General features: G+C 42.1%; 2 protein-coding genes across 2 annotated transcripts; one reads left to right on the forward strand and one right to left on the reverse strand.

Moving 5' to 3' along the window:
* Positions 1–6,083: 6,083 nt before the first annotated feature.
* aars1 (alanyl-tRNA synthetase 1) lies at positions 6,084–20,584 on the reverse strand. The gene is made up of 20 exons (XM_062421120.1): positions 20,497–20,584; positions 17,189–17,344; positions 16,883–17,071; positions 16,651–16,796; positions 15,977–16,168; positions 15,536–15,680; positions 14,851–14,996; positions 14,593–14,701; positions 14,334–14,484; positions 12,724–12,848; positions 11,737–11,881; positions 11,435–11,613; positions 10,666–10,779; positions 10,366–10,572; positions 9,981–10,165; positions 9,016–9,124; positions 8,377–8,490; positions 8,076–8,282; positions 7,776–7,889; positions 6,084–7,409 (listed from the first exon to the last, which is right to left on the reverse strand). Exons 2-20 carry the CDS (start codon positions 17,330–17,332, stop codon positions 7,230–7,232), a joined length of 2,901 nt encoding a protein of 966 aa, XP_062277104.1. The 5' UTR covers positions 17,333–17,344; positions 20,497–20,584; the 3' UTR covers positions 6,084–7,229.
* Positions 20,585–21,363: 779 nt separating this feature from the next.
* On the forward strand, positions 21,364–23,276 carry exosc6 (exosome component 6). The gene is made up of 2 exons (XM_062421123.1): positions 21,364–21,722; positions 22,615–23,276. Exons 1-2 carry the CDS (start codon positions 21,445–21,447, stop codon positions 23,159–23,161), a joined length of 825 nt encoding a protein of 274 aa, XP_062277107.1. The 5' UTR covers positions 21,364–21,444; the 3' UTR covers positions 23,162–23,276.
* Positions 23,277–27,465: the final 4,189 nt, after the last annotated feature.

Consider the following 27,465-nt stretch of genomic DNA (forward strand, 5'->3'; position numbering starts at 1 on the left):
TTGGGTTGAGCCAAGGCAGTAAATCCATCCAAAGGTGTCGTGACATATATGTTTACTGAGAGGCAGCTGGTGGCCGACCACTAAAAGCACTCAGGGTTCCTACGCAAGTCTGGAAGTTACAAAGTTTTTAATACGTCTTTTAAGGCACGATAAGTAACATTTTACACAAAACCGATGTTTTTTCATGCCATTGTTCATCTGTCAGCCGTATCAGTTACTTCATTGTTGTGCTGATATCTCTGACCTTTAAAGTTCATTCTCCAGACTCAATTGAACAGAGTCTGAAATGGATTCATTCCAACCCATCAAGTCTCGTTTTGAAATTATAAATATGCAACTAACATTCAAAGTGAAGTTTAGAAAGAAAACTATTTAGTATGTATTAAGAGTAAAACACACACAAACATGGCTAATCGGATTATCTCAGCTAATCTGTTTATCCGGTAATCTGTAGTGTGATTAGATTGGATCGACAGTGATGCGGAACCATAAGTAAACAATCCCAACTGATATCATGTTTTGATACATATGTGTGACATAACTTTTTTCCAATCGAGCACCACCCGTGTCACTTTTAATCTATGAGATCTATGAGAAAACTATACCAGTGACATTATATTTTTCTGTATATTATTTCAGTAACTCATAAGGGTGTTATCCAATGACTTTAGTCTTGGAAGACGATTAAATGGGTGAACAGGAGCTGTGTAGGAACCACGAGTGCCAGCGGCTGTAGCAGATGGTACATTCATGTTAAATAACACCTGTGTGTACGTGTGAGACCAGAGCACATTGTTGAACGCACACCCCCTCTGGGTGCGTTGTTAAAAGTGAAGGGATGTAACCACGTGACATCATGAAGCTCGTTCTTATTCAATGTTTTCATTTCTTTATGTGTTTTATCCATCTTGCTGACTGACCCTCTTGCTGAGAATGGTTTTAAAGTAAACAAACACAGATAGAAAACATATTGAGGAGTGTCAGGGGTGATATACTGCCCCCAGCAGGCGATAGGAAGAACTGTGCCTCCTTTGCTCATATCAGTTTTGTGTATTATTGTTGTATTATCTTTGGATGAACTTGTGTTATCACATGTATACCTGTTGTACTTTGATCTGCTTTCAGTGATTTTATCTTTCTTTGCACATAACAGATTTATTAGGACGCTTCAGTGTTGAGCTGGGCTCATTTTACGAGTCGGTGGGAACGTATTGTTTTTGTTTTCTCTCTTACTGTCACACACACACACACAAACACAAACACACGCATACGCACACATTCATGCTTTTGTGCCTTGTCCTGCCGCTGGACGTTTCTCGCCTACAGCTGCTTCATCAGCGACACACACCTGATACCTGCGTCTTTTAAGTCTACATAGACTGACACTCACAAACACACACACACACACACTTCTGCTGGCTGAGAGCTGTGTGCCTTCTGAGCTGTACACACACACACACACACACACACACACACTTACATAAAATCACACACTCTGCCTTCTGCTCGGGGTTCAGACGCCTTCTTCACTTCTTACTGCTTTCTACACTGACTTTGTTTTCTTTTTTCTTCACTGTAGGCTAAAAAAAGAAGATGTAAACTTGTAATGCAGTGTGACTCACCATTGCTACCTTTTTGAACATATAGTGTATACTTTTATGGCATTTCTTCCCTTTCTAGATTCTAGATATAAGAGAGATGAGATAGAGTAGGAGGAAAGATGGCAGACAGAGAGGGTCTTCTACTGGATTCGAGCCCAAAACACTGCAGGTACTTGTTCTATCTCTGCGTCTAATGGTTTCAAAAAAGATATCTGAAGGTTTAGACACATCGTTGTACCTCTGGTGTCATGGTTCAGTGTTTTCTTGGAGTCTTTAGGTTTTTTTCTTTGTTTATCGTTTTCATTTTTTCCCCAAGATGCTCCTTTCAGTTTCAAAAAAATGAATGTGGAAATTGTTTCAGAGATATCACAGTTTTCATCTGAACATTTTTGGGCTCCCTGGCAGCAGAATAATTACACATTCCTGTCACATTCCTGCCGCCTGTGGTTGGTAGGGGGAAAAAAATCTAAATAGCCGGCTGTGCACCCAAACAGGCGAGACCCTGTTCCAGCATGGAAACTGTTATCAGTTCCCTCAATTTCTCACAGTTGTATAGCAGAACATTGTGATCAGATAGAGGGGTGAGCAGGGTGATCCGTCTGCTCTGCTTGCCTGTATTAGAGTGAAAGTTGTTTTTTTTTTCGTTCCACCTACAGCACACGATCTGTTCCCTGCAGCATTTATCACCTAAAGTAGGTCTTTTCTCACACTGCTGACCCAATACACTGATTATTTTTTCTTCTTAAAGCTGACATCTGTGTTGTCGCTGTGTAAGGAACATCAATTAAGAAATTAAAGCTGCAAGCAGCACGGAACGGCCCTCGCATCCCTGTTCTTTTTCATCGAAATTCGCCGCATCACCACACCCGTCAGGTATTATGAAGGCAAAAGATTTGGATAACTCTACTTCTCCAAGGCCTTAAGATGACATTGAACAAGTTTGAAGTCAGTCGGGTTAAATCTGTAAGAGAAGTTTGTTAAAGAACAAGTTGTGGAAATGGCAAAAATGGCACCAAAATCAAACATTTGAATCAAAATGGCCAACTTCCTGTTGGACTTAGGGTATAGCTCCAATAGACTTTTTTGTTTTGCTTTACATGATACGTATGCATACTAAATTTCGTTCATGTACATCAATCTGGAGCGAGGGGCTGAATTTTCTTAATTTTCTAGTGGACAGTGTTGAGCTATTTTGTGACCTCCATTTCTCCGACCTATAAAATATCAAATTTTTCCCCTGGACTGACGTGTGGGCAAATTTTCATGAGTTTTCGTGCATGTTTAGGTCCTCAAAAACGCATTCCTTTTGGAAGATGAAAAAGGAAAAGAAAAGAATTCCTTCAGATGCAATAGGACCTAAGCACCGTTTGGTGCTCGGGCCCTAATAATAAATAGCTGCATCGACAGAGAGCATTTTGGGAAATGTGGTGGAGGTGGGTGGTTGGGCGTGGGGAGGGGAGGGGGGGTTGTTTTTGCTTTTTTTAATAGGTGATAGTCAGTTGCCTAGGCAGTGATGTGTTTTCTCAGGTGAAATCTGAATGTGTGGTTCAGTCCAATGATAGCGATGACAGAAACAAGTAGTGCTAAGTGAAGCTGACACGCTTGGTGAGTTTCTGTCACTGATTTCTTTTTAAAGGTACATTGTCTTTTCTTTTTTCTTTTTTTTTTTTAAATTCCAGGCCAGACTCCCCCAAATCATCCCCAAATCAACCTAGTTCCCTTCACATGCGGGACTATTTTTACACCGTTTTGACCTTATGACTGATCGCCTGAAAACGTGTTGTGGAGCCAAGTACGACTGCAAAAGCAGAAGCAGGCGGCACAAATAACTAGAGCTTACTGCAACTCTCACTTTCCTGGATTTTTAGAAAAAGAGGGACATAAAAGCTGTGATTTTATTTTTTATTTTTTAAATGAGGTAATTAAACAGAACAAGTGAGGAAATGAACAAATCGGAATGCACACCTGCTCAGCTCAGGAAAAGCAGACGTAAAATATCTGTTTAGTATCTCAATCCCCATATGGATCTGCATTTAAAGGAATAATGCATTAAAAAAGGAGACAGCTGAGCATAAAGGCTGGAAACAGTAAGCCTGACTGAAATGAGCCTATCAGCAACTGGCTGCACTTTAGATTAACCTTAAAGACCTGAGAGTGGTATTGATCTGCTTAAATAACACTAAGCTAAAAAAAAAAAAAAAAAAAAAGCCCAAGATATCAGTCTCTTCTTCTAAATCAGCAATGATGAGGGTAAATAGGTAGTTTCTCTCTTGTTGTAGTGCTTTACTTTAAAATGTGAATCAGAAGCTGATCATTGTGTCTGTGTAACCACACTAGATGATTAGATAGGAAAATTGGATCAATTTGTGGTTGTCCTGCAGAGGAAACACAATCTTGTCTCCAGCTGTAACGAAAGAGAATCTGAACCAGAGAGAGAAAAAAAAAACTTAAGTACACATCTCGTCAACCAGTTTTTTTCTTTCCCTCCTGTTGCTATAGTTAAAGCTCAGTCTCATTCAGTTGTAATGGAGAATTGCTTTCTGCAGCAGGGACAAAAATCTCAATGACTGTGGGGAAAAAAAAGCTTAGAGGAACAAATACATCATGATGAAAACAGTGCCGGTCGAGGCTGTCGGCATCACGCATCGGCTGCAACCGTTGCCAGGCTGCTGTTGCCTTTCAGACTGAGGTGAGAGCAGCACTGGGCAGCTTTCTCCTCATCGGCCCCGCCGGTCTGCTTTAAACATAAACAGCTCTTGAGCAGCAGTCACTGAGCTGCAGGCTACACATATCACACTTTCTCTGTGGATTGTAACATTAACTCTCATACCTCTGTCAGCTCACCTACTGTACTACTACCTACAATCTATACCACTAAATACTGCACTCATCAAGCAGGATAAAGGCTGCTTAGCGAACATGTCTGTCATAACAGCAAACTGACAGTTGGCTCGTGTGAAAGCAAGTTCAGCTCAGTTTGGATGGGTGAAGTCTTTTTAATGTGGGTGGTTTCTTGCCGTCTGGATCATCAGTTAGTCCCGGCTTTAATGTCTCAATCTTCAGTAGGACTACGTTTCGGACGAGGCAGCACACGTGTATTTACTACATCGGAACGTCTGAATGATATGTGATCAGACTCTTTGTATCTTATGCTATTGTACAAATAAAAGCTTCATGAAACATGAGTTTGGAGTCTGATGTGTTTGTGAAGGGAAAACATAGCTTGCAGTTTGCATCACCTTTTTTGCTTTAAGGGCAGGTTTCCAAACTTCTCTAGGCTGCCTCCTGCCTCACATTATGCAATTAAGTTAAATAGATCCTGATCAAACACATTGGATTAAACATGATTAAATTAAGTTAAATTAGATAACTAACTACAATTTGATTGAATAACATAAATAAACAAATTAAAATAAAATAAAAAACTTGAATAAGATCAAGTAAAATAAATAATTTCTATAATTAAATACAAAACAATACAAATTTGATTGCTAAAATTAGGTAGAACACATAAAATGTAATAAATACACATGCATTTTATCAATTGCATCAGTTTAATTGAAATTAATTGAATTTAATACAACTGAAAATTAAGTTATATTGACATGAGTAATATTTGGTATGAAACTATCTGAGTATGCATCCTGTGATGAGGTAATTCTACATATAGCAGCAATGACCAGGAATAAAATCGATGACAGATTTATATTTTATTTATTTTTCACAGATTTTTCTAAATTAAACTAATTTGTCCTTAAACGCCAAGCAAATTTCAATCCAATCAGCTTCACTTATTGCAGTTGGTGATTTTACCTAGACTTCTGAAGAGTCAAGAAATAATGCTGGAAAATGGTGTTACTGAAGAGTATGGATTTCTTGGTGAGCTGAATAGTTTCTTATCAACTCTGCTACCATCTAAATAAGCTTTTAGGGTAAGGTAAGGTAAACTTTATTGATCCCCCCCAGGGGGAAATTCAAAATTGAAATTAGTCATGTAATGGTGAAGTGATTCAAAAATAAAATACTATATACAATAAACAATCTCTAAAAAAAATCTAATTATATAAATCTACAATATAAATAAATTCCTTATAGTATAAGAAATGTATGATTATTATTATTATTATTATAAGGCTTATACTATATACAAGTGTGCAATGTTCCTGGGATTAAACAGTAAGGATACAGCTATTTAAAAGATAGGATTGTTTTCACTATTTTACTGTTAGCCTCCTGCTGTCAGGCCTGAACAAAGTGTATAAAACTCTCAAACTTTACACCAGCACTGCTTTTGTAGCTCTCTCTTATAAATTTATAGCGCAATCACTTTTGTTCAGTGATCCGCATCTCATGATCTCAGTCTGACCTCCGGGGGCTAATTGATCAAATCTGAACCGAGCCCAGGACTCAGTAGCTGCCTCCCTGAATTAATCACATCTACACATAAATCACACAAAAAAGAACAAAGGCAGACATTTGGCATTTACCAGTAGTATTTATTCCATACTCACAGTGTGACATTTCTCTGACATGAAACAGCTTCGATGATTAAAAGACATTTTTCAACTTTCCTGCGTTGGATCGATGAAATGAAATGTCAGAAAATTTAAGTTATACAGAATATTAGACATGGACGTGACCCCTCCTTTTATACAATTCATTATTATTTTATTTACTAAAATTAAACCTGCTGACTTACAGATAATGGCTTGTTATTTGAAAAAGCAAGACTATGGTACAGCTACGATATCAGTCCGACCAATCACAGGAGGGAGAGAGAGAGAAGTCACGCGGCTCACACAGATGGGACGGCGCTGCTGTTCGGAAATCAGATGAAAAGGTTCAAGGCGACATAAAGAACGTAGTGAGTGGTTTAAAGAGCCGGGGATGACTTTTGACTTTTCCTCTAAATCTCTCATCTCTCCGAATTAAGCCCTGAACTAGTGGAGAGAGGAGAGAAGAGAGAAGAGAGAGAGAGAGAGAGAGAGGGAGGGTGCTTTGGGGCTTGTTTCTAGAGTGAGCAGGAGTCTGAAGTTCAAACTATAGTTTTCTTCGCTTCATCTGCATACAAGGCAAAAAAAAAATCAATCAAAGTACATCCCTTCTTTTTTCTCCTCTGTACATGCAATAATGAATCAAATCACCTGCACTGGTTGTGAGATCCTCTCTCAGTTAACTGCATGAGAGGATCTTCTTATATATATATTTATTTATATTCAAGTAGGTTTCATTTCCACAGAGATTAATTTTACTGGAGCAAGTCAGAAAGAAAAAAAAGCCTACTTGCAATAAAAACTAGTGGTTCATTTACTGCTGGCTGACTGTCAGTAGTCATCTGTCAACATGGCGGGAGTTGTGTTTGATTTCTAATCTTTTCTGACCCTGAAGGGAAGAGAAAAGAGAGATGAAATGAGGAGGATGATTTCAAACGCTCCCTAAACTTGAAGCACCTGAGTGACTCAGGACTCTTCAACCGTCTCCTGCCCCCCCCCTCGTCTTTCATCCCCATCCTATCTGCTTTAATCCCTCTCATCCTTCCCTTTCATATTTCCGACCTCATCGCCTCCTCCTCTTTCCGCCTCCCACGCCCACCCCCTCTTCTCCCTTTTTTTTTTTTTTAAACTCCTCTCAGTTCTCTCCCAGTTTGAGCCGTGCAAACTCGTTGGCCATCTGTAGCACCTCCTGCAGGCACTGTGTGTTCCTGCCCGTGGCCTGGGCCGACATGTCCTTGCCGCCTCCTTTGCCGTCCAGCAGGGGGCACAGCTCCTGAACCCACTCGCTGGCCTTCAGTCCGCGCTTGGCCACATCCTGGAGACGATGGGAGAAGGCAGAGGGGAGGTTAAAGTTCAAATCTGTTGCGGATGTATATTTCTATTAATCAATGCTTTATCTGGACTGTGTTTTTTGTTTTTGTTTCTGTCTTTCTGCTTCGATTATTTCTTGAGTTTCTCATTCATTTGCTTAATATATCATTTTAGATTTGCACTAATGGTGTATGGCTCTGAGGCAGGGTGGGTGGACGTTATAAAAATGCAATCTTCTGTATTTTGGTATTTCATACTGACTGTATTACAAAGCTGTTATGTTGTTGGAAAAAAGGAAAATAAAATGAAAAGAAAGAAAAATGTGCTGCAGTTGCTGAGGACAGGATGTATGAATGATCTGGTGTGTTACCTGTGGAACTTGACACAGGCAGGTGATCTTTCCGGCGTCGGGGTCTACGGTGAAGAGCATAGCAGCGGTCTGAGGAGAGTTGGACTTCAGCAGCTTCAGGGACTCGTTCAGAGCCTAGGGAGAGAGGGAGAGGAGGAAAAAGAGGAAGAGTTGATTTTGGTCCAGTGGCAATAACACAATGATAAGCTATGAGACTTACTCCTGGATATCATTGCAGGCTATTCTTCTACAAGGTTATGGATATCTTTTGGGCAAACATACTTCAGTTCATCACTTATCGATCCATTTATAAAGTCTCACCTTAGCCGACGCTCCCGTCTCCATCTCCATCACTAACAGCGGCTGGTTGGGGCTGCTCTCGATCATCTCCTTGGTCTTCTCCAGGACTCTCTTCTGGATGTCGGCCTTGTAGTTGCGGTCCAGATCGTCCATGGTCTTCTTCAGGCCCTTCAGGGTGTCCCTCATCTCGTCCTTCCGCCACTGAGAGATCACGGCTGTGCCTATCGACTGCGCAGAGGACGGAGAGGTTGATAATGCAGCACGGTTTAGGAGTTTAGGAGGTTTGTCTCACACACACACACACACACACACACACACATACCTCCGTCATGTCAGCGATCTCTTTCTGTACGTCCTTATTTGGGGCCGTCTGCTGCTTCACCTTGTCTCCCAGGGCAGACAGAGACTGCTGCAGTGCGTCGGCTTTCCTCTGAGCCTGATGGATGTAAAAAAACAAAACATGGAAGTGTGAGAGTTAAACCAGGAAGAGGAGAAATGTGAAATAATGGAAAAGGAAGCAAAGCGGTGGACGGCAGAAGGCTAAAAAGATATTTATATTTTTTTAAAAGGAGGATCAAACTACTACAAAAAAAGTGTGGTTTAAAAACAGTAAAGATGGATTTGTCATCAGGGCCTGGAGGGAGAGGGAGAGGCAGAGAGGGAGGGGGGGCAAAAAAAATGGTTCTTTCCAGCTCCAAGTTCATCACAAGTCAAAAAAACAAGCTTCATTAAACTTTCATCACTGGGGAACTTTTTCTGTCTCCGGGAACCAAATAAGACACGCAGTCCTCCAGTCTGACGCTCTTTTTTTAAAGCAGTCCACTTTTTCTGTTATGAGTGGCGCCAACAAACTGTGACGAGTCATCGTTTCATTTCAGGCTGAGACACACAAGTGTGGGTGAATGTGAGTATATGTGAGCATACGCTGGAAGAAAGTGTGTGTGTGTGTGTGTGTCCTGACCTTCTGGGCCTCTGTTCCTGTCACAGCAACAATGCGGCGGATGCCCTTAGCGATGGCCTCCTCTGAGACGATGACAAACGGAGCGGCGTGACCCGAGTTCTGCAGATGGCTGCGGATAACAGAGAGCAACAACAGCACCATTACAAACACGGGGGGGGGTTAGGAAGGGGGGTTTGAGGATGCGGAGGAGGAACAGGAGCGGAGCTGAGGAAAAACATTACAAAACAGCAGCAGCGGGAACAAGGGAGTCTTTGAAGTGGCTGCAGATTAAAACAACATCAAAGACAACATCAGAATGCACAAAGTGTTACTAAAGTGGGATTTATTTTAGTGGTTGAATCAGAACCAGCTCTGAGCACTCAGGCTTGTTTCAGCACATGGACACATCCAATATTAATTGATTATCATTTTAAGTCTGGACGGTAATCAGGTTGAATGAAAGCCTTGCTATCATGGTTAGGAAGGGTGGGGGTGGGGGGTATCTTTGCATTTAGGTGATTTTTCCAGCCAGAAGCAGACACTGTAAAAGTCAGCGGGCGAGTCTATTTGTTGGATGGAGCTTTACAAAAACGTTCCGGGCCTTCTTCTCGCACAGCGACGCGAATATTCTCTTATTTCCTCACAATAAAAATCACTTGACTGCCACCTGATCAGAATAGGTGTAAGTAGGGCTGTCAGTGTTAACGTGTTAATCGTGATGTGATTGAGTGCCGAGCATAAGGCATTTGTATTGGTGCTTTGCAGAGTGTTGTGTCTGAAGGAGCAGAGGAACAGAACTGTTGGTGGCTGACACACAGCTGCTGTGTGACGGGGAGCTGTGAGGGGGGGAGAGAGAGAGCCGGGGCCGATTTATCTTCATTCTCGCTTCTCAACCCTTCTGCAGTAGTGAGCCGAGAAGGCACTGAGCTCCACTGTTGTAATGTAAGTAACTTCTTAGAGATATTAAAATCAAGCATCATACTCACGTTCCACCACAGAACTCGATGGAGGTGAGCGAACCAGCTGCACTGTTGGGGTCGTCCAGCAGGTCCTGAACGGGTATGCCGATAGACACGACTCGGACGGGGTCGGGGTAAGTCTCATCGAACACGGCGCGCAGACCCTGAATGGCCTTGGCTCCTGCGAGGGGGGCTTCCATGGCGTACACTGGCTGGAGAGAGCCAAGAACATGAGGGAAAGTGTTGTCAAAGGCTGGTTTATATGGAGCTGATGTTCAGAAATGTTTCCAGATTGAAGTAAAAATGGTTATGGGAAAGAAAAACTAAAACACAAACTGTTCCTTATCTCATTGGCAGGAGACTAACCATTTACTTTTAGAGCAAATGTGATTATTTTACTTCCTCCTCTCACCTTGTTGTCTCTTATCATGGCACAAGCCATCTCCTCAGTCCGCCGGACCTCCCCCGTGCTCAGGGCACCTTTAGCGGTGAAATCAAAGCGCAGGCGGTCGGGGGCGACCAGGGAACCCCTCTGGTCTGCCTCCCCCAGAACCCCCCGCAAGGCGAAGTTGAGGATGTGTGTTGCCGTGTGGTTGCTCATGATGGGCCTACGACGAGCCTGAGGTGAGGAGAGAGAATCATCTTTTTAACTGGATATATTCTTACTTTGGTGTCTTTTCGCTGCCGTTTCAAATCCTTTGTAAGTCCTCACCTCGTCTACATGCAGGGTGACGCGGTCTCCAACCTTCAGTGTTCCGTAGACGGTGCCCACGTGGAGAACGTAGCCTCCTCTCACCTGAGTGTTCTTCACTGTGAACTCCATCCGCTGTGAAGAAAGAGAGAGACACAGCGTGGTTAGATGTTTTTTCGTTCTGCAGAAGAAGAAAAAAAGAAAAAAGCAAAACGCAAGAAAAAGCTGATGGTGCTTAGTGTTTGTATTTTTTGCTCGAGCATTTGGAAAACAAATATATTTTTGAAATGTTACGAACAGATACGAAGAGAAGACTTATCACGTCAGTTTTCATCCTCAATAATAAAAGTCTACACAGAACTGACGCTTCTGACATCTGAGTGGAATCTTTTGAGACTGATGGTCGGCGAACTGAGATAGAAATGTGAAGAAGCAACAAAACTGTTTTCATGATTTTTATTATCTTTCATCTGTTCTCCTGTCAAACTGGTGATATTTCAATATGTCATTCGGCAGCCTTTGTCTCCTAGATTTCTGGCAGACAGGGCCATCAGCCATCTATTTAGACGAATGTTAGAGAGCGACTAAGATACATCTAAATAAAGAGGTGATTTCATTTTAGCTGTGGCAGAAACCTGAATATTGCCTTTTACCTGCAATGAGGGTTTTTAAACCTGTATCTCTGCCCTGATGACATTAACAGTGGTTTTATCTGAAGGCTGCATGTGAACCTACAGTGGAGCTCGTTACAAACTACTAAGAAGCATCTGTTTATTTTCGCTGCACTCACGTCCTCCGTGCTGTCGTCCTCTCGGAGGAGGTAACCCTCGTCATAAGTCTGTCCTCCCTGCTCGGCGTAGAAAGACGTCTGGTCGAGCAGCACGCCGCACTCCTGACCCGTGGTCACTTCGTCGCAGAAGGCGCGGTCGCGGCGCAGAGCCAGCACTGTGGCTGAGGCCTGATGGAAGTCTGCACACACACACATAAACACGAACACACACACAAACACACAGGATGAAAGTCAGCGTGTGGATGTCCTGAACGCACGCCGCCGTCCCCGCTGAACCGTGTTTGTATTTACAGAGCTCGTACCGTAGCTGCCGCTGTCGTCTGAGGTGTATTTGTGTTTGGGAGAGTCGTCTGTGGCGGGGGTCTTCTTGTTTCGCAGCTCATCGATGGCGTAGATGTCCAGCATGATGTGGTCCTGGTCTCCTGCGCCCTTACCCTGAGACTTCAGCTACATACACACAGAAACTGGTGTTATTACATTAAAGCACAAACTCTACAACACTTTAAACAGATACAAACACAGACATTAATTGGACATTGTACATAATCACAGCTTTACTGATTAAGAAGATTATCATTTTGTTTACCTACCTGGAACAAAGGAGGCATGATATATATTGGCTAATTAAGGACTACTTATCTTTGTCCTGGCTGCATCTAATAATCAGATTTGTTTGCTGAAGTGCGTATTTACACAGAGGCTTCATCTCTCTTGCTTGTGTAATGACACTTGAGAACATTTGTATAGTTGAGTTATCAGTTTATTTAGGTGCACTGGTGCAATTTAACGCACATCAATACATTCCATATTTCAATTATTATTTTATAACAACCTCACAAAAGGATTTCCTGCGATTGTACAGGTATGTCTGATAAGCTGTGAACTGAGTACATGACAGCATGAGGAAGCAAAGTGTGTCTGCTGCTCAACACTATTTGTAAACCAGGCCATCATTCAGGGAGCAGACAGTGTGTGACAGCAGTCTGAGGTTGCAAATATACCAGAAAACATATCGATTTTTTTTTTTTGCAAAACCAAACAACAAGGGATTAGTGCAAGGCTGTGAAGTAAATGAGGGTTTATTTAAACAGCAGGTGCACGGCTGCTGATTCTCACTTACAGTGCAACACTGAGAGAACGCTGACACGAGGCGGAACAGTGCACCCAAAGGAGAGGGACACAAAACACTGTTCGCTGAGGTTTCCTAAAGAGCACAGCCGAGGCCAAATTTATCTTCTCGATCCCTGCTCCGTGCCCTCCACCCTCTCCTCCTCCTTCTATCTCCTCACCTGTGCTGCCTTCTTCTCCTCTTCAAAGGCGGCCAAGTCCACCGCCATGCCCTTCTCCTCTGCGATGAGGGAGGTCAAGTCCAGAGGGAAGCCGTATGTGTCGTATAGCAGCCATGCTGTGTCGCCTAGAGAAGAAAAAAAAGCTACTTGATATGCAGCAAGATGTCCACGAGTCAAACAGTAAACATGTCATACCTACATAACCATGCCGTCACCATTTCGATCAATCAGTGAGAAATTTATAGTTGGGAAACAAAGCTTTGACTTTTACTCTTGGCTAGTTCACTCTGAACTCTTTCTGAAATTCTCTCCGTCTCCTCCCTGCTGCCGAGCCTGAGGAAACTGTCACATACGCTGTTTCACCCATTCAGTTGATAGGATAAGATTAGTTAGTTACCCAAGGACTCTGCTAACATTACCCTCAACATCTAAATATTACACAGAACACATTCAGCCTCAGCTCAGAAGAAAATCTTTATTTTTCTTATTGTTTTAACGATTGGAGGTTGTTGTTTTTTTAATAAACACAGAGTCAGATTGTGCTGTAGTGAAATATTTTATTACTGTGAGAGACTCCAGGCACATTGGACATAGATCAATAATTAATCTTATATTTATCATGATGTGATATTTCTCATAGCATACAGGAGATGTGAGGACTGTGCTAGAGCTGAAAACACTTCCATTTTAATACTGAATTAAATGTTATTTAAAAAGTGGTTTTTTTTTAGGCTGCAAACAATTAACCATATTTTAATGACTATGTTTAAAATCAACTACACTTGTATGGTCAGTGAATGCTGCGGAGCCAAGATTTATATGTGGAAAATATATGCATAAAATGTTAAAATGTAAATCACCAAAAATCTTTATTAACAAGTTGGAAACCATATTAGTGATGGTTAGTCAGCTCAGGTTTCAGAGTTCAGAGTTTGTTTAACCTGCTTTCTGCTGTTTGGTTTTTCTAACAATGCAAACTCACTGTCACTCCTGTATTTTAGCATTTTGTAGCCTCTCATTTTGGTTGAGTGCACAAGCGATGCTGTAACCCTATAAATAAATGAATAAATGGCCCACTGACTCTTTCACAATAAATGAAAGAGTCTGATGTAGAAAGTGATCTGACAAAGGAATCCAATACAGCATACACTGATGACCCTGGAGGAAGGTTTACGAGGAGAGCTGAAGGTGCATCAATTTTCACATCAGTTTACACACATCTAACACAATTTACAGTGTGAAAGATCAGGTTTTTCTAACTGTAGTCTTAGTAGAATCTTTTTCAATATTGAATAAGAAAGTTCCAAAACATCATGCATGAAGGTCAGACACACAGGATGAAAGAGGTGAGACCGATCCATAATGGAAGAGGGAGGGAGTAATAAAGAAAAAAGGAGAAGAAGAGAGAGAGAGGTAACGTAGGTGGTAAGGATGATGAAAGAAAAGTAGAGAAACAATAAAGAAGGATGATTTAGGGAGAACAGAGACGCTTGATGTATTGAAGCTGTTCTAGAAGATAAAGACTGATATCTGAGAAGCAGATTCAGGAGCATAGAGCGTTGAATATGTAGACATACACATAGTAATGCTTTTTATTAAGAGTGTCTCACCTGGGATGGTCTTGCTGTCTCCCAGACTCATGATCTTCCTATCGAGGATACGGCGTCCCCTGCTGAGGGTTTTAAGGAACTGCATCTCCTCCTCATTAATAATATCCTTCACCATTTCGGGGTCTTTCTTCAACTCTGGGAAGGCATCGCCCTGAAAATGAGAGTGATAGAAGATGAGGATCAAAGAAGAAGAGGTGTTAATTCCACCCTGAATTAAAGAGAACAACAAGGCAGGTGATGAAAAAAATAATAATCTCACCAGGGATTCAACCACTACATCCACCAGAGAGGCAAAGAAACCTTTCTGAGCTCCCAGCTTCTCGTGGGAGTAACGCACGGCACGACGCAGGATCCTCCTCAACACGTAGCTAAACGCGATGGAAAACACAAAACGCTGCTGTTATAAAATGCACGGCACGGTCATACAGAACAGCAGAAATAAAGTCTACTTTCCACAGATGCCGTCTATGCTCTGGGTCATGTTTTTCCTCCATCTTTGCTCTGAAAATGTTCTCACCCTCTTCCTGTGTTGTCGGGCCGACCTCCGTCTGAGAGGGCGATGGTGATGGTGCGGGCGTGGTCGGCCAGCACACGGTAGGCCATGTCGATACCGTCAGCATCCTCGGCGCCTACTTTACCGGTGTATGGTTGTGCACCGGTACCCTGAAACACACATACAGAGGCACGACGTTGTCACATTAAGAAGGGAAACTATTAGTCTTTTTTTAATATAAGTGTTATACAAATATTGTGAAAGTATTAAAGCACAGTGAAATGCACACAGCCCATATTCAGAAACTGTGCCTTTAACGAGCGTTTGTGATGTCACGACTATACACTCAGCATTTACCCTACCGTTGCCTTGGAGGGGTCCAAAGAAACAAAATATTTATTGTATTATTTACCTAATTTGTGCGCATTTGTTTCATTTCATCTCAGTGAGAGTCTCTACTTCGTACTTGACCATAAAAACATTCAAATCTTTGTAAATAGACCATGAAAATTTAAATATTAAAACCGGTAAAGGGTTTTAATATGATTTGTAAAAACAAGTATACTATATGTTCATTTCTGCTCTACAATCACAATCCAAACTCTCAGTAATGAAGAAACAGCAGCTCCAAATGCTTTAAACAAGCATCAAGGTGTTTAACATTATTAGACCTAGCAAACTGAAAATTGCATTTCGGGCCTTTCTGTACCTTCTGAATGGCTTCAAAGTATGGGACGAAGAGGTCGGTGTCATAGTTGGACATCTTGTTCTGCAGCACAGACACCAGGCGCTCCAGACCCATCCCTGTGTCGATGCTCTTCTTAGGCAGCGGCTTCAGCTCGGTCTCTGACTCTCTGAGGAGGGTTTGAACAGGAATATTTTAACAACACAAACTGATGATGGAAGATGGCAGTCACCAAAACTGTCCAATGAATGAGCTACCTGTCAGACCATATGACTTCATGGCGTGTTTGTAAAAAAGCACCAATGTCAACACAAGTATCACAAGTATCAATGTATTCTTTTTCTTTCCTTGATTCAGACCTAATTAACCAAACTAAGAGATAACAGATGACTAAGCACCACTCAAGTCAAGAAGCTGAATCTTTCAACACACTATGATCAGTTTTGGTGTGTTTGAGCCTGTTACCTGTTGAACTGGATGAACACCAGGTTCCAGATCTCCAGGACATTGGGGTCGTCCATGTTCACCAGGTGAGAGGCGTCTCTCCCTCCGATGCGGTCGTAGTGGATCTCGCTGCAGGGGCCGCAGGGACCCGTGTCTCCCATCTCCCAGAAGTTATCCTTCATGCTGCCTGGCAGGATGCGAGCTTCCTCCATCCTGACAGAAAGAGAGAGATGATTTAATTCATTCTTCAGGTAAAACAGGGAAAAATGTAATTATGTGAAAATGAGCACATATATAACTATATATCTCACACGTTCGCTCTCTTTATTGATGTTTTTTTTTTTTTTATCTAAGCAGACACGCAAAAAGGAAGTAAAAAGTGAAACCAGCATACTTCCTCATCTCTGACGAAAGAAAAAATGGAATCAGGATGGAGTTTAGAATAAAAGAGAGGGGGAAGTGTCAGAGTGGGAAAATGGAAGCTGAGATCTTTGACATTAAATGAATAGTAAACATGAGTTAAATGAGAAGAAGGGGAATGAAGAAAAAGACATTCTAGACTGTTTGTGTAGGCAGTGCAGTGGCTCAGTGGGAGGAAAGGTGATTCCGACGAGGAAGAATCACATGACATTATGCACTATTTTTAAAATCCCATCATCCTTCACAAATACATCTCATTCCCAAGACAGACTCACCCGAGGTCGATCCAGATTTGTTTGCACTCCAGGTCGGGCTCCAGGCCTGCGTCAGCGTGACCTCCGAAGTAGGTGACGTACAGGCGTTCGATGGGAATCCCAAACTCCTGGGTCAGCAGCTCCAAGGCCATCTTACAGGCCAGTTGCTGCAGAACGAGCAAAGAATTGACATCAGTATAGGCTTTGAAAATCCACATCTGTGACGCATCTGAAAAGGAGGACGACGGAATACCTTGAAGTAGTCCCCGAACGACCAGGACCCCAGCATCTCGAAGAAGGTGTGGTGGTAGACGTCTTTACCCACGTCGTCCAGGTCGTTGTGTTTGCCCCCTGCCCGGATACATTTTTGGGTGTTGGCGGCGCGATGCAGCCTGGCCATGGGGTGGGACGGATCGATGGTGTTGAGGAAGATGGGCTTGAACTAGGAAGGAGGGGAGTTTTGCAATAAGAGCCTCGTGACTTCAGCGAAAAACAGTGTAAATCAGTGAGTGTGTATGAAGGAGAGACGCGCTGATAGAAGAGAGGCGTGGACAGATACCTGGTTCATGCCGGCGTTGGCGAAAAGCAGCGTGGGGTCGTCCATGGGGATGGTGGAGGACGAGTGGACGTACTGGTGCTCATAGCGACGGAAGAAGTCGATGAACTTCTGGCGGATTTGTGCTGCACTCATTGACGAGTCCATTCTGATTCAGCTCTGTGTACGCGAAAAGAAACAAAAATGCATGTTTAAATAAGCAGCACTCAAGCAGCCATTTTTAATGTCTGCAGCATGTCCAATTACATTGTTGTGGGTCACTGCTTTTGCTCTACAGTGATAAGAGAAACATTTAGATGTATATTGCTGGTACAGGAAAGAATAGGCTGAAAACACATACTGGTCTGAACATGTGTTTTTTTTTTAAGTAGCTGTGTTTGAATTGGTGTAACTCCTTTTACTAAAAGCAACAGCTGTGCCTGTGTGTTTAAGCTTTTTGTGTATTTCAGAGTCGGCTGAAGCGTCGCCCCTCCCTCACAATTAAAAACAGGACAAAAAGCAAACAGGCCTGGAGGCAGCACTCAGGTGTAGGTTTTACTGCACTTCAGCCCAAATTTGGGTCTGACACTAATGTCCAGGTTGGACTGTGCTAGTGCTGACTCAGCACTTCCAGCGTGAGAGCGGAGAAGACTAGAGAGGTTAAACGCTTGTTTGGTATGTCCAACGGCAGCTGTCACCTTTTGTGTTTATCATACTTTCATGCAGACAAACCTGGTTGGATGACTCCACTAATAGCAGTTGGGTGACACCCTGAACACTAACATGAAAAACAAGTGAGAGCAGAGTTTGATGTTCTTCTGTCACAGTGCTCCGTGATGCCTCAACGACAGCTCACAACTACATCATAGCGTGTTAAGAACCATAACAGGCGTGTAGTGTAGACACACTTTAGAGCATTTAGATGACATCTTGGCTGCTGAACTGCTAAGCACGCTAACTCAGATTCACCACGACTTCACCACCACAGACAGGATGTAGCTGCTGTGGGCAGTGGGTCAATCAAATGTTGCATTAAATCAAAGAACACTTGCATTGATTGGCTGTGAGCAAGTCCATACAAATAGTCATATTTTCTAGCTGTGGGTGCAAAAAGGATGATTGCAGGTCTGTTTGATGGGAGACATACTACGTACTACTTGGTATTGATTTATGTCAGACGATATCGTAAAAGGTATTGAGTACCAATACCCAGCCCTAATGCTACTTTCCTTTATGTCTTTTTAACTCACTGTCTGCTGACGGTTTGGGACAGTTCAGATTTTCCAAGAGATAACTGTGTGTGTTATCACTACAACTAGCTGCTGTTTCTCACTGGGAATTCATGGGTTCATGTTAGCTTGGGTAATAGATGTGTAAAGTGTGTTGTGTGATACAAAAAAAAGTCTTAGAAACACAGCTGTGCATGTATCCTCATGTTTGTAAATAGAAAACCCATCTATACTTCTCATTAAGGGAGTATTTAAAGTAAAGCGCTACAGATTTATCACAATACACTGTACTCATGGCTGCAACTTGCGATTATTATTATTATTATTATTATTATTAAATCCTGTAAATCATTTTTCAGATTAATCGCATACTCTATAAAAACATGTCACAAAACGGTGAAAAATGTCAACTTGATACTTAGGACAAACATCTTTGTAAAGGTGGACACGCACCTTTGTCTCACATCTGTCCTAACAGGCTGTCTTCGTCATCTACTGTGTTATTTCCCTCCAACAAATTAGCCTTCAGCTCTTCTTGTAAACCTAGCAGCTCAGGAATCCTGCGAGGCAGGTGAGGCTTCTCTCTCATGCTGCAGGGTGCTGCCATCACACTGACAACAGAGGTCGACCAAACCATTTTGGAGGTCAACATGTTGCAACACAGGATTGGTCTGGCCAGGAGGAGCTTCACTAGAGTTTAATACGTACAACTGCGACATCAAATATCAATTCATGATTCAAGTCATTTATCATTTAAAAAATGCCAAACAGGGCGCGCAGGTGGTCGAGTGGTTAGAGCGCATGCCATGTACGCAGCCGACTCGGGTTCGAATCCCGGCCGGAGGGTCCTTTGCTGCATGTCACACCCCTCTCTCTCTCCCATGTTTCCTGTCCGTGTACTGCTAAAATAAAGGTGTCTATGCCGGAAAAAATCTTTGAAAAAAAGAAAAAAAGCCAAACACAGCTGGTTCTAGTTTCCCCTAATATGAGAATATTCTGCTTTCCTGTTCATATCATTGTCACATTAACACCTATGCACCTTCAGTCAGCTTCAGGACAATTGTGACACTTTTTGTTTTTTGTTTACTTGCCTGCTCAGATGAGAAACTGCTGTTGATGTACCTTTACCTTCAAGTATAAAAATAAAATAGAAATTACACTGGAAAAAGTAGTGAAGTAAAATGTAGTCGTTAAATACCCCTGAAGGCCTTGAATTCAATTAAATCAACCTAAAATATTTTTGTCTTAGAACAAAGAACCATGACTACAGCATCACAAACACCAGTGTGCAGTCTATAATTAACAAGCGGTGGAACTCCCATCAGAGGACTCATTTGTAAACTAGATGGCTAAGGAAACCCCACAGCTAGTGCCTCCTGCTCTCTGGGGCCAACAAGAGGATGGTAAACAGCCCCTGTCCCCATCCTGACTACCAAACCCAGTTGGCAACCATGGTAAAGTGGAGGAGGTGGGTGATGGGAGTGGAAATTTCAGCCTCTGAGAAGAACAGCAAGTAGAAAAATGACATCCATGAGAGAGAGGGGAAAAAATGATTCATTACTGACACTGACAGAATGGATTTTGGTGCATTATTGGTACTTATTTATAATCACTGCACTGATAGAGCTCAGGTGGGTGGGTGCTGCATTTCCACACAGTTAGTCAATGGAGCAGCCCTGTGATTTGTCTTACTAGCTACATATCATAAGTTAGCTTTGGGAGGATGAGGCTGCTGCAGGTGTGACAGGCTTCTGTTCCCATGCTAATTAAACATCTGCTCGCCCATACCATCTCTACACCTCCGCAGGAAACAAGCTCACAGGAATTAGTACCATAAAATAGTGCCAGTCACGCCGGACAAATCACTCATCTACACCTGACTGTACAGACCGGTATACTGCTTTATGATGTCGTCAGTTGATATTAAAAGGCTACGTTTGGTTGAGGCACTAGCCTGACGAGCTAACTGTTAGCTGAGAGAGGCTAACCTCAATATGTCAAGCCCGAGAGAGGGCGTGATTCCAACACACAACCCTGACAGAAAAGCTACTTAGCTGAATGAGATTTCATTTCGACATTAGCTGAGAAAACGATAATACTTACAGAAGTCGCTATTCTCGCTGAATGAAGCCGTAACTGCTCCCAAACACACCGCTCTGACTCCACGCTGCTGCTCGACCAGAAAGAAAGCGTAGAGTCAGTGACACGCCCACGGAAGCTTCTCATTGGTCAATGTACCGGCTTTTCAGCGAATCTCAAACCCTATTGGACAACTCTACACTCAATCTTAGCTGAGCCCGCCACATCAAACCACACGCTTCCGTGGCACGGCTGATGCAATGAGAAGACGCTAGTGTCATAAATATACACACTCTATATTCATCTTATTGTGGTTAATACACATTTCTTCTCCACAGCTAAAAATCCTGATGTTATATATTTTGAATGTCTACACGCAAAAAAAAATATTTTATTGTTAATCATACATATTTATTTTAGTCTAAAATACAAAACGTGCAATATTTACTACTGTATGTATCTATGTGTGTATCTGAACAGGATACTGCACATGAACACCACATGTATGTTAACTAACGTCTATATTTTGCCATTTAATATCATATACCATTTACAGTTAACAGAAAGGGTTTCACCTGTATTTAATCATTCATTGAGTGTTTTCCTGAGTATGTTTGTGCTGTTTTGCTGTGTAAGCACATTGAGTCACTTGAATAAAAAAGCCATATTAAAATGTCCATAATAATTGTTGGTGTTATTGTTATTTTTTTGGTGTTTAGATTCTGTAGTACTTATTGCGACACATCACAAAATTTGTAATAATTTTACATTTATAATAATTGTGTGACACAAAAGTTTTTACATTTTCTGATGTAATTTCCTGCAGCGGAACCATTTCTCTGTCTGCTCTGTTACTGGGGGGGAAGGATTTCAAGCTGGACTGACGTGCATGCTGTTTTTCTGCTGCAAGCTGGACTGACGTGCATGCTGTTTTTTCTGCTGCACATTCAGTTCCTTTAGTTTGTCTTCACCATGCCGACTGACACCAAGCGAGTACGCGGCCCAGAGGTGTCCCAAAGCCCACTTCTGTTTGTGAGCAAGCCGGCGACCTCCCTCCCTTCTCACGGCCCCAGAACGGACGGTCGGCCGCGGGATCAGGTGGACGTCCGGCCCGTTTTTGTCCGGTGCGGGCTGGTGAGCCAGGCCAAAGGCTCCGCGTACATAGAGGCTGGAAACACCAAGCTGATGAGCTGCGTGTACGGCCCCAGAGAAACAGAGCGGAAAGATGAGACCGATATGAAATGTGGAAGGTTAGAGGCGAATATGTTGTCCGATATTTAGTTAAGTTTTTAAAGTTATATAAGCAGCATTTTATGTATATGTGTTCCTTTTCTTAATTCAAGTTAACATATTGTTTTGTTCTGTTTTTTTTATTCATGCTAATTATAATTATTACATTTCAGCGGTGCTTACTGTTTAAGTGCACTGACGTCATTTAACACAATAAAGTTTATTGTTAAACTATAATATATCAATATCCTTCTTTACACATATTCGTTACAAGTGATTAATAACCACATTTGAAGGAATCACTGCAAAACTAAAAAGTGTTTGTGTTTATTCTGTACATATAACGTTATCGATATCAGAATTGTTTTGTTCCCTAATATTGGTATCAGCCCCTAAAATCTAGTATCAGTCGGCCCCTATTGCCAACATTGTCCAAAGAGGTTATAAAACAAACTGAAACATGCAATATAAAACTAAACATCAGTGCAAACTAGGGGACACAAATATTTATTAGCACATCCAATTATGGTAAATGGACTGCATTTATGTAACACCTCTCTAGTCTAACAACAACACAAAGCTCTACACTACATTCCACATTCACCCATTCACAGACACACATTCATACACTGATGGTGCAGCCTTTAGGGGCAATTTGGGGTTCAGTATCTTGTCCTTAGACTCTTACACATGTGGACTGGTGGAACTGGGGATTGACAACAATCACAAACGCCCCATGATGAACATTTAGTAATGGATTTATTGCTGTGATTAGGTCAAAAGGGGAACCCTGGAGTGCTGTGACTGAAATCTATTAACTTTTTTTCTTTTATGTTATATGTTTGAAGTGGATGTTTGTCTGTGTGTGATAGGAACAGTTTATGAGGTCTGTCTCTCTCTCTGTGTATCCAGGTTGACCACCGACATGCGTTTCGCTCCATTCTCCTGCCCAGAGAGGGGCTCCTGGATTCAGGGCAGTCAGGACAAGGACCTCTCCCTGATGCTTCATGAGAGTCTGCAGCCAGCTGTGTGCCTCCACAAATACCCCCGTTCTCAGATCGAGGTCAACGTCATGGTTCTGGAAAACAGCGGTTCGGTTCTGGCCCACGCCGTCACATGCGCCTCTCTCGCTCTCGCAGATGCCGGGATTGAAATGTACGACCTGGTGCTCGGTTGTGCCGTGCGCCAGGACGGCTCTTCGTATGTGGTCGACCCTACTTACAAGGAAGAGAACAGCTGCAGCTCAGCTAGCAGCGAGAACCAGGGCGGTCTGACCGTGGCGTTCCTACCCAGCCTGAACCAGATTTCTGGGCTGCAGTCAGATGGAGAAATGACTGAAGAGACTCTTACAGCTGGGGTTCGGACCTGCATTGAGGGATGCTATAAAATATACCCAGTCATCCAACAAGCCCTGGCCAAGGCTGTGCGCAGGGCTGCTCCCCCACCATCAGAGAGCTGAGAGACTCATTAAACAATAACTGTTAAGTTCATAGTTTCCAGTCCTCACTTTGATAACGTCATCTATTTTTCTATGTTTGCTATTATGATCTTTAAATTAAAATTGATAAAACATATTTAACTGGTAGCTGTGTTTCATTTTTTAAATATTTAGTAATGTGCTTATATGGTATATGGTATGGGACATTAACCCTTAAACAGACAGGAGTGGAAAATGAATGGAAAATAATTTGATGTTACTAGTTATTTCTTTTGCACCTAAGAAAAACATTTCCATAAATATATATTTAAAATATTTTGGATTTTTATGAGTTGTATCTCCTCATAATAGATACATTGTTCCTATTAAGGTATAAAAATTGTCAAAATGGTAAACAATTGAGAGGTGCTTTCCCTGGTCATTAATAGTTTTATCATTTCTATCAAAGTATAGACCTACCACAAGCTTCAGTTCTACTAATCTAGTCCTAACAATTCAAGGCACATAGAACTGAACTACCACCGTAACCAATTATAAACAAGTATAAAAGGTGAACCAGGCTCAACTTTTTCTTCAACATGTAATAAGATAAGATATTCCTTTATTAGTCCCACAGTGGGGGAATTTAATTGCAGCAGCAAAGTGGATGGTAAAAATAGAAAGGGCATCAATAAAAAGATTAAAGAACAATAAATAAGTACACAAACGTTAAAGAGACAACAGTAGTAAAAAAATATAGTTAAAAAAATAGTAACATTATGTACAAGAGTAATATTGGTGGTAAGTTTTATATTGTTATTGCTGCATTGTACTAGAACGCCGCGTTAAATGAACTAGAACCAAAGCAAGATTGATTTTGGTTCTGCTGTCATGTACACCGATCATCTTGAATGTGCTGTTATGATGCAGCTTATTAATGTACTACGTAACATTGCAAAAATCAGATACATCCTGTCTAAAAATGACACAGAAAAATTAGTCCACGCATTTGTTACTTCTAGGCCTGACTATTGCAATTCTTTATTATCAGCCTGCTCTAACAAGTCGTTAAAGACTCTCCAGCTGGTCCAGAATGCAGCTGCACGCGTTCTGACAAAAACTAGAAAGAGAGATCATACTACTTCTATTTTAGCTTTGCTGCACTGGCCTCCTGTACAATCCAGAGTAACATTAAAAATCCCTCTCCACACTTTCAAAGCTCTTAATGGTCAGGCTCCATCAGATCTGAAAGAGCTCATAGTACCTTATGAACCTACTAGAACACTGCGTTCCCAGCATGCAGGCCTACTTGTGGTTTCTAGCATCTCTAAAAGTAGAATGGGAGGCAGAGCCTTCAGTTATCAGGCTCCTCTCCTGCGGAATCATCTTCCAGATTCGGTCCGAAGGGCAGACACCCTCTCTACATTTTAGAGTAGGCTTAAAACTTTCCTTTTTGATAAAGCCTATAGTTAGGGTTAGGGTTAGGGTTAGGGTTAGGATTGTCTTGGACCAGCTCCTAGTTTGTGCTGCTGTAGGCCTAGACTGTCAGGGAGAGCTCCTCTCTCCCCCTCCCTCTCTCTACCCATTTACATGTATGTGCTATTAATACATTCACTAACTTAAACTTCTTTCCCGGAGTTCTCTGTGCTCCCTCGTCTCACAGGTAACCTGGGGTTGTAGTTGGGGAATGACAGAATCCTGTCCTGGACCTTCTATTTTCAATGTGCTTCTCTCTCCCATACATCCAAACATTGACTGTATATACATTAATGGTTCCACATGAGTTCAAACTACGTAAGCGTATTGCTGACACGCCATAAAAGTGTCATGTTATAGTGTGATACTAGTTTTTTTCTTTTTCTGGCATGACATCAATATGTTTCCATAGTCTCCCTATAACATATTTATATTGAGTATTCAGTACTTTGGAATCCCTGTTACACCAAAAGATTTCTCAGATGTCACATCAGGTAATACTGCACTTTTCAAAGGTCTTCAGGGTAACAGCAACACTCCCATTTTGTTTGACATAACTGAAACATCTGTGGAGAAAACTTGCTTTTTAGGTCAAATGTGTCATCTATTCAACAAGACCTCAACACACCAGTATTCTTTTGTTGACAACTCTCCTTCAAGATGGTCACTTTTGCAACAAGCAAGCAAGCAAGATGAACTCCAGATGTCCTTTACCACCAGCTGTTACTAATGAGCAATCAATCCTCACAGCATTGAGAATCATTTAAAAGCAGCTCTTTGTTCATGGAGACACTACAGAGGATCTCCTGTTAGGAAGGTTTGCTGGTTTGTTAACAGGTATGAAATGGCTTTTGTTTCATTTACAATACTGATTGTAATTGTTGGTGCTAATTATAATATTTTTTTTTAATGTGCAGTCTATTGGGAAAAAGCAACAACTTAGCTTCAACTCTAACCACACCAAGATGAGGTAAGTTATTAGCTGTATATTCTTATATATTACCAAAATCTCAAGGCTCAAAACCAAGTTGTTTTGTTTTTCAGGGTGTTATGGATTTCATGCCTGCTGATTGGAAGCATCTCCTGTGTCCCTGCAGGGAAAAGTAAGACAAGAGCCTCTGAAATCAGACACTAAAAAGATCTCTACTCTAAACAGCCTGTGATGAATGCTAGTTACTGCTAAAACAGAATCCTGTGTCTCCACAGAATACGGCTCAGGTGCTGCTGATGCAGGCTTCTGGCGGCAGCCAAATCATGGGAATTGGTTCAGTGGAGGAGGGGTGAGTTCTGACCCAGGCAGCAGCTCCTCTCGACCAAGTGTACCCAACCCAAGCTCTGGAAAACCCCACAAGCTATCTGCTGCTCAAAATGCCCCTTCCCATGCTGCCCCTGGCATTTTGAGCAGACCCAACATGGCTGGGGGTAACTTCTTTGGTGGCCATTTTACATATGCTGCTTCTCAGCCCAGTGGGTATGACAGTGGTGCTCTAGGTGGCGGCTATGGATATGGTGGCTCAGGTGCTGCTGACCCAGGCTTCTGGCGGTCTGTGCGCTATAACAGCCCTGTGGTCTCCTCATATGGGGCTGCTTATCCAGCTTCTCAGCCCAGTGGGTATGACAGTGGTGCTCTAGGTGGCGGCTATGGATATGGTGGTGGCTATGCTAGCTCAGGTAGTGGTTCTGCAGGGGACGCCTCTTACGCCTTTGTTACCAGTTCTGATGCTGGTGATGAAAGCCCAGAGCCGGTCTTCAGTGACGTGTCTGATCTGGAGCCAGTCTACGCCATCAGCTCTCGCTCAAGGTACCAGCAAGGAAGAGCAATGTATACTAAAACTCGCTACACCCCAGGAGAGCCTGGTCCTGTAGACATGTCAGTATCAGGAGCCACCAGTGAAACCTCAAACCAGAACTATCCTGCTAAAATACCAGCCAAAGGTGGCTACTAAGAGCCACTTGTGGTAAGGTACAACTCACTAATGCATATTCTCAGTATTTACAGTGCACTTTATTTACTGAGTTTCTTACTTTGCAGGTCTACATGCTGTTCCTGAATTGTACATTTAACACTAATAAACTGGCTTTGTAACAAATCTTTGAACCCCTTTTCTTGTACGATGACTGAAGCATTTGCAAACTCGGGTACACAATTGGTCCTGACTTTGGTCTATGATGTGAATGTGGCATCTGTGTGTGCCAAATATCTAAGAATGAATAAATATTACCTTCTGAGAATTGCTTGACCTGTAGGTGTATTCAAACATGTCATTGTACTGCACTGAAACTTTAAGATTACATCTAATTGCAACATTCAATAATGACAGTATCCATGGCAGATACCCTAAATAACTATTGGCTCAACTTGGCTGGTTCAGAGTGGTGTGGATCAGATATCTCTAGCAGATGGGGGGGCTCCTGTAGATGTGTCCTGGGTGCATCTGGACAGTTGATTGGCCTATTGCAAGCAAATACAACTGATACACCACTTGTGTTCAAACTTACATAAATTACTCACATGCATTCCTAAAATTAAAGTTTGCATCACAGACATGAGTAACAAATTTACACATGCTCGTAGGGTAGGTCTTCTTCACAATGTCATAAGTCACTAATGGTAAAACAGCATTTTTCATTTTTACAACAGTAATCCAGTAGAGACCTAACTTACACATGCTACAATGCCAGTTTACACAGAGCTGGTGTAACCCAGAGCAGAACTGTTTTAATGGCTATAGCATTAATCATTATCACTGATAGTGGTCAGTGAAATTTCAGCACATGAGTTATTGATTGAAGCATTACTGATAATTGATATTGCAAAAGTGAAACTGTTGTGCATTGAAAGATCTTCCTGTGATGTACTGCATATATGG

The sequence above is a fragment of the Scomber scombrus genome, chromosome 6 (genome assembly GCF_963691925.1).
Source record: "Scomber scombrus chromosome 6, fScoSco1.1, whole genome shotgun sequence".
In the NCBI taxonomy this organism is placed as follows: domain Eukaryota; kingdom Metazoa; phylum Chordata; class Actinopteri; order Scombriformes; family Scombridae; genus Scomber; species Scomber scombrus.

Coding starts and splice junctions, on each gene's coding strand:
- aars1 (XM_062421120.1), bottom strand. CDS start 17,332: ATGGACTCGTCAATGAGTGCAGCACAAATCCGCCAGAAGTTCATCGAC. Junction 12,849..14,333: donor AGACAGCAAGACCATCCCAG/GTGAGACACTCT, acceptor TTTCTTCTCTAG/GCGACACAGCATGGCTGCTA. Junction 10,780..11,434: donor AGGACGACAGCACGGAGGAC/GTGAGTGCAGCG, acceptor CTTTCTTCACAG/CGGATGGAGTTCACAGTGAA.
- exosc6 (XM_062421123.1), top strand. CDS start 21,445: ATGCCGACTGACACCAAGCGAGTACGCGGCCCAGAGGTGTCCCAAAGC. Junction 21,723..22,614: donor ACCGATATGAAATGTGGAAG/GTTAGAGGCGAA, acceptor CTGTGTATCCAG/GTTGACCACCGACATGCGTT.